The 6,304-nt window shown below is 48.0% G+C and overlaps 1 protein-coding gene across 1 annotated transcript; it reads left to right on the top strand.

Moving 5' to 3' along the window:
* Window positions 1–254: 254 nt before the first annotated feature.
* Window positions 255–5,790, top strand: PSMA7 (proteasome 20S subunit alpha 7). The gene is made up of 7 exons (XM_063404294.1): window positions 255–439; window positions 1,713–1,839; window positions 2,663–2,787; window positions 4,095–4,217; window positions 4,563–4,682; window positions 5,228–5,290; window positions 5,563–5,790. Exons 1-7 carry the CDS (start codon window positions 344–346, stop codon window positions 5,653–5,655), a joined length of 747 nt encoding a protein of 248 aa, XP_063260364.1. The 5' UTR covers window positions 255–343; the 3' UTR covers window positions 5,656–5,790.
* Window positions 5,791–6,304: the final 514 nt, after the last annotated feature.

Below are 6,304 nucleotides of genomic sequence, written 5' to 3'. Positions count from 1 at the left end.
CGATTTGAACAAGAGTAGGTTTAGGTTAGATATTAAAAAAATCTTCCCTGCGAGGGCGGCGAGGCCCTGGCACAGGTTGCCCAGAGAAGCTGTGGTTGCCCCACGTCTAGAAACATCCCAGGCCGGGTTGGACGGGGCTGGGAGCAAGCCGGGCTGGTGGAAGGTGTCCGTGCCCCTGATTTTTGAGGTCACTCCCACCCAGACCCGGTGCGCTCCCTGCGGCAGCGGGGCCGGGCGCGGGGCGGGCCGGGCGCTGCGCAGGCCGCGTACGCCAAGAGCGCAGGCAGAGCGCAGCGCCCCGCCCCCGGCCCGCCCGCATGACGGTGCGGGTTCTGCCGGAGCCATGAGCTACGACCGCGCCATCACCGTCTTCTCCCCGGACGGGCACCTCTTCCAGGTGGAGTACGCGCAGGAGGCGGTCAAGAAGGGCTCCACCGCGGTGAGTCGGGGCCGCGGGGGTGGCGGGGCGGCGGCGGCGGAGCGGGGCCCGCGGCGGGGCCTGCGCCGCGCTGCGCGCCCGGCCTGGCGGGCCCGGGAGGCCCCGGGAGCGGCCGGGTCCGCTCCGGGGAGGCTCCTCGGGGCGCATCTGCCGCCGGCGGGGCTGCCCAGGGCACATCGCGTTCTGCGGGGCTCCGGCGGTGTGTCAGGCCTGCGGGGACCCGCTCCTCTCTCTGGGCGGGCTGCAGATCGTGCTGGTTTGTGTTTGTGCACGAGGCACATTCCCAGTGCATTGGGAAACACGCCGGTAAAAGCACTTGGAAGTACATTGCTGGCTCCCTGTTGTCCCAAGCTTTTGCTCAATGAAAGTTTTATCTCATTTGGAGGAGGAGAAGAAAAGTATTAATTCGCAAATAACATTGAATTAGTCATTGTAATAAGTTCTAGCAATAATAAGTTTTAATTTTAAAAAGTCGTAACTTTATTAATAGTTGTAGTATGTTTTGATTGCCATTACCAAAAAGAAATGTACCATGTTTGGGATGGGAATGAGTGTAAAAAGATTTAGTGCCAAAGAGATTCTTCGGTTTTTTAAGAAATTAAAAATCCTGTAAAAGCGGAGGCAGCGTGCAATACAACCACCCGTCTTGTCTCTTGTTGAGTTTAATGTTTTTGGAAACATTGGGGACATGCTGACAGCAAGGCCACCCCATAAGAAAAAAGTATTCCTATCTCCCTGTGAGAAACAGTGGGAATTAAGGGCAAGGGTCAAGGGGTTTTGTTCCTCTGTGATGTTGGAAAAGGTGTATTCAAGGTATGAATCAGGACATTAAGGCAGCTACTGACAGAACATTTTGGCAGCTGTAGGTGTTACTTGGCCTGATCTTCAGTGCTTTGGGCTCTTGAGTTGAGCAGGGCCACTGGACTAGTGGGGTTTTCCATGCCCATCCTGGTTCCGTGGCTGTGGAAACACTGATGGTGCTGTTGGAGAGGAGACAGTTTGTAAGAGGAGCTGGAATCTGTCTCTTGGGAGCCACAGGGATTTAGTTTGGTATAAACTGATGATGAAACTGCACCCTGAAATGCATTGCAATTTTTGTTACATCAGTCCTGCCTCCGGGTTGAGTGGGAAATAAAATCTCGACTTCAAGCCGAGGTGATGGGTACAGTGTGGGGGTTTGTGCTTGGTTACTGCTCATTTGAGCAAAGTCTGCAGCTGTGAGGATTTTTGGACCTAGGTTAACTTTTTTACTTCTTCTTTTCATGCATGGAAGGTTGGAGTTAGAGGGAAGGATATTGTTGTCCTTGGTGTGGAGAAGAAGTCAGTGGCAAAGCTCCAGGATGAGAGGACTGTCCGGAAGATCTGTGCTCTGGATGACAATGTCTGCATGGCTTTTGCAGGTAAAGGTCCCTTCAGTGGTTTTGGCACTTATTGGGCACCTTTGGGCATCTTTATGGAATCTGAGAATACAAAATACAGGCTGTAGCTGGCTGAGAACTGTGGGAAGCATGGTATTTCCACAGTAGCTTATGCTTATTTTAAATATGGAGAAATAGAGTGTCAGTGTCAATAATATTTTTAAGGGGGAGATCTGATTTAACTGACCAAAACAGCAGGGTTTAGGTTCAGTCTGCAGGAATGAGAGGCTCAGTTCTTTCTCCTGCCTTGCTCCCTTAGCCAGGGTCTGGGATATGTGCAGGGGTATTCACAAACTTGAGGGAAATTTCTCTAGCAAAAACAAGGCTGTAAATGAAATATGGCAGCATTGGCTAAAAGGTAAAGTAAGAATTTAATTTCTTCACAGTCCTTTTCTTAAAGGGTCACACATTTTTGCCAGTTAACATCATGCTGCTGTAGCCTTATTAACTAGATGAGATTTGCTGGGCAGATGAAACTGGACTGCATGGAGAATAACGTGTGTGAGGATAAGCATTTCAGATTTGCTGGGATATGGAATGCTGTCAGTAATATTCCCATTACCTGCTTTAGAATTATGTGTGTCACCTAACTCACAAACATGGAAGATGTTAAACCAAATCCTCTAGTTATTTTTGTGCATTAACCACTTTCTGCTGCCTTACAAATGCTCTTTCTCAGCAAACCTGAGAGTTTGAGCTCTGCTTTGATTTTCCCTTGCTGTTGACAATGAGCCTGTGGGCCTTTTAGGGCCAGATTGGTGTTGTGAGGTTTTTTCATGACTCTGAGGCCACTCTGTCATTTCAGGGCTGACAGCTGATGCCAGGATAGTCATAAACAGAGCTCGGGTGGAGTGTCAGAGCCACAGGCTCACCGTGGAGGATCCTGTCACCGTGGAGTACATCACACGCTACATTGCCAGCCTCAAACAGGTACTGGGGGCTGCACAGAGCTGCTGAAGATGTGTCCTGGCCTGCTGCAGATGTTCTGTGTGCTGTTATGTTAGCCTGTGTTATGCATAATGTACAGCTTGGGTGTGTACCGTGTGGGACTGGAGTGTCACACGTGTGGCATGGAACACGTGTGTAGCGTGGAATATCTGACACATCCTCAAGCTATGTAAATGTCTGTCCTCTGGCCTCGCTCCACTTACCTGGTAAAAAACACACTGTTGCTGTTTATTGGGAATGGGGAGGTAGCAATGGAAAAGAATGATTGAGTGCTGTTTGATTTGAGGATTTTTTCCCCAAGATAAAGCAACCAGTGCTTGTAAGGACTGCACAGTTCCGTGTGTTATGTCACCAGGAACCCTGCTCATCTCACTCCCAGAACAGTGGGGCTAGGTTACTGTCTTTTCTTCATGGTTCGTGGTAGTTTTTCCTCCTGCAAAGCCATTGCAGGGATGGGTAAGAGGGGAGCAAATTAGTGCAGTACTTAATATGTTTTAAGTTTGATAGTCATGAATTTAGAATGAATTGTGGCATCAAAATGTGCCCACCTGCATTCTGTGAGAAAATTACTCATTTGCCAGTGTATTAAACTGATTTCCAGCCACTAGTGAGAATTAGAGAAAATCTAATTTACTGATGCACAGATGTGTCAGAACAGTGGTGATGGTAACAGTGTGATTCTTGTAATAATCAATAGTCTGTCAGAGCAAGGCACCACTTCCCGAAGTTTCACTTTGTTCCTTTATCCCTTCTTGCATTTATGTCTTTCTGGCACTTTCACCATTTCCCTCAAACCGTGCAAACACACCTGGCCCAGCTCGTGGTGCTGTGGGTGTCAGCCCTCTGCTCCTGGTGTGTGACATGGCAGTGACTTTGCTAGCAGTGTCCCAGGAGGGCTGTGACATGGCTCCAGTGTCAGCTGCCCACAGCCACGGAGCTGCCATGGTTTCCTGTGCAATCAGTGCAAATTGTTGGTGAAAACTGTGTTCATGGTGTCCTCATGGTATTTTTTGGTACACTGGGGCCACACTGGGCCTTGCAGACGTGGCTCTGGCTCCTCAGCACCACTCAGGAGCTTCTGGAAGCTGGACCCAGGTGTAGGAACAGGGGCTGGACAGGAACCACCTCTCCCTTGCCTGCCTTAGGGGCTCTGAGATGCAGTCCTGACTAATGGAGAGAGTCAGCTAAAACCATTTCTGGTGGCTTTTGTGGTTGTAACTGCTGCAGAGTCTGCTTTGCACCCTAGAAATGTTTTCAGGGCTGCCTGTGAGTGTGTCCTTTGTGCTCAGAGGTACACGCAGAGCAACGGCCGCAGACCCTTCGGGATCTCCGCCCTCATCGTGGGCTTTGACTTCGATGGGACCCCACGGCTGTACCAGACCGACCCCTCTGGCACCTACCATGCTTGGAAGGTGAGTGGATTCAGTCCCTGGTGCAAATGGAATATTTGAGTTAATGTCTCCTTTACAGTGGGATTGGGGTAGAGGAGATCTTGCTGGCCAGATGGTGCTGTCTCACAGCTGCAAAAATCCTTAATGATCAGATGTACTGAGAGTGGCTGTCTGCAGTTCAGCTTTCCTTGGGAAGTCTTGTCCTGCTTTCAGAAAAAACCCCAAAACCAACCCACCTGTGCCAGACAACTGTCATTGTGCATGACAGATTATGCAATTATACAACTTTGTGTTTCTTTCTTCCTCTGCAGATGAAATCTTTTCTAAACTCCCATTGATTTTTCTTTTTCCCCATAATGTTTCCAGGCTAATGCCATTGGCAGAGGAGCCAAATCTGTGCGTGAGTTCCTGGAGAAAAACTACACTGATGAGGCCATTGAAACAGATGATCTGACTATTAAACTTGTCATCAAGGCTCTTCTCGAGGTGAGGCTGTTTCACATCTCTTCTGTGGCTTTTCACTGTGTCCAGGTTGACTTCTTAGATGTGAATATGGGAAAATATTTGTGGATGTCCCAAGGAAGTACTGCAGACAATCTGTGAGAGCTGTTGTACTGTGGGCTGTGGGTGTTGGATTGAATTCAAGGTTCAGAATATTTGGGGTAACAATTTTCATAGTTTACACAGATCTTACCAGCAGTTCTGGGGAGGAAAACAGACCAGTTCTGGGCGTTAACAGAAATTCACCAAAGATGTGCTAAAGCACATGCTGAATATTTTATTTGTTAATTGAAATTTAAGATTCAGAAAATAGCACAAGTCAGGTGGTGGGGCTGAGCTGTTCTCCATGTGCCCAGGGCACTGGCACCAGTGTGAAGACCCTTTTGAGAGTTAGTGCTGCTGGTGTTGAGAGCTTAAGAGCTAAGGAGAGCAATACACCTATATCTATCCTCCGTCTAAGGAGACCTGAGAGGGGTTTGTTGGAGTGAATTCCTGGCCAGGCTCCTAAAGTTTCCCTCTGCCTCACGCAGGTGGTGCAGTCTGGTGGGAAGAACATCGAGCTGGCGGTCATGAGACGGGAGCAGCCGCTGAAGGTGAGGCTGTTGTTTGCTTCTCTCCCCTTGAGCCCATCTCTGATACTGTCCTTGCTGATCTGCCTTAACTTCCAGCCCTTTATCTCACATTTTGCACTGACAAATACTTCAGTTTATTCTTCCTGGCCAAGGAATGTTGTTGTGTCTGCAGCAGGTACCTGCTTCCAGATAAACAGCAGTTAACGTTCATCCCATGACAAAACTAGAATCACCTCCATGAATGTCTCCTAAGTTTATTGGTATCCTGAGGGTCACCCGTGTTTCTGTTTTAGATCCTGAACCCTGAAGAAATTGAGAAGTATGTGGCTGAAATTGAAAAGGAAAAGGAAGAAAATGAAAAGAAAAAACAGAAGAAAACATCATGATGAATGAAATGCACCTGCTTAGCTGTTTCTTTTTAATTCAAGTGATGGGTTATTCTGTATAGACATGTAGGCATTCCAGTTACTCATACTGTGCTCTCTTGAGACCTACAATAAACCTACTGATTTTTTTTTAAAGCTGTTATTTAAAAAAAAACCTGTCTGTTCCTTGGATTTTAATTACCCAGGATGATTTGGTTTGCTACAGAGCAGCAGCAGTGACCCATTAAAGGACAGAGACTTGGCTTGCATTTTTTTTTCCCCTGGACACCTCACTTTGTTTAATGGTTCTTTTCTGCACTCAGTTCTCAGCATGTCCCTTTTCTTTTACCTTAAGCAGCTGTTTTGGGGGTTGTGTTATGGGCTCAACGTAACTAATACAGAGTTGGGGTTGCAGATTCTCTGGGGGGGGATTCATACACCAGGAGCTAAACAACAACTAGCAAGTGTTATGTACAACAGAGTTGAAGCTCTTCTCCAGTTTCTCCATTGGTATTTGCCCTCATGCTTCCTCTCTGCCTCTTACCCCAGGAGTTGGTTTGAGCTGTTTCCTCATTTCAGAGGAGCCTCAGGCCTCTCCCCACCTGAGCTCATACTCTCAAGTCTCAGTATTTGAAGCAATAGGAACAGCTGCCCCTTTATTGCAAAAGTT

Source organism: Prinia subflava, chromosome 8 (assembly GCF_021018805.1).
Source record: "Prinia subflava isolate CZ2003 ecotype Zambia chromosome 8, Cam_Psub_1.2, whole genome shotgun sequence".
In the NCBI taxonomy this organism is placed as follows: domain Eukaryota; kingdom Metazoa; phylum Chordata; class Aves; order Passeriformes; family Cisticolidae; genus Prinia; species Prinia subflava.
This window is presented reverse-complemented; position numbering and strand designations above follow the sequence as displayed.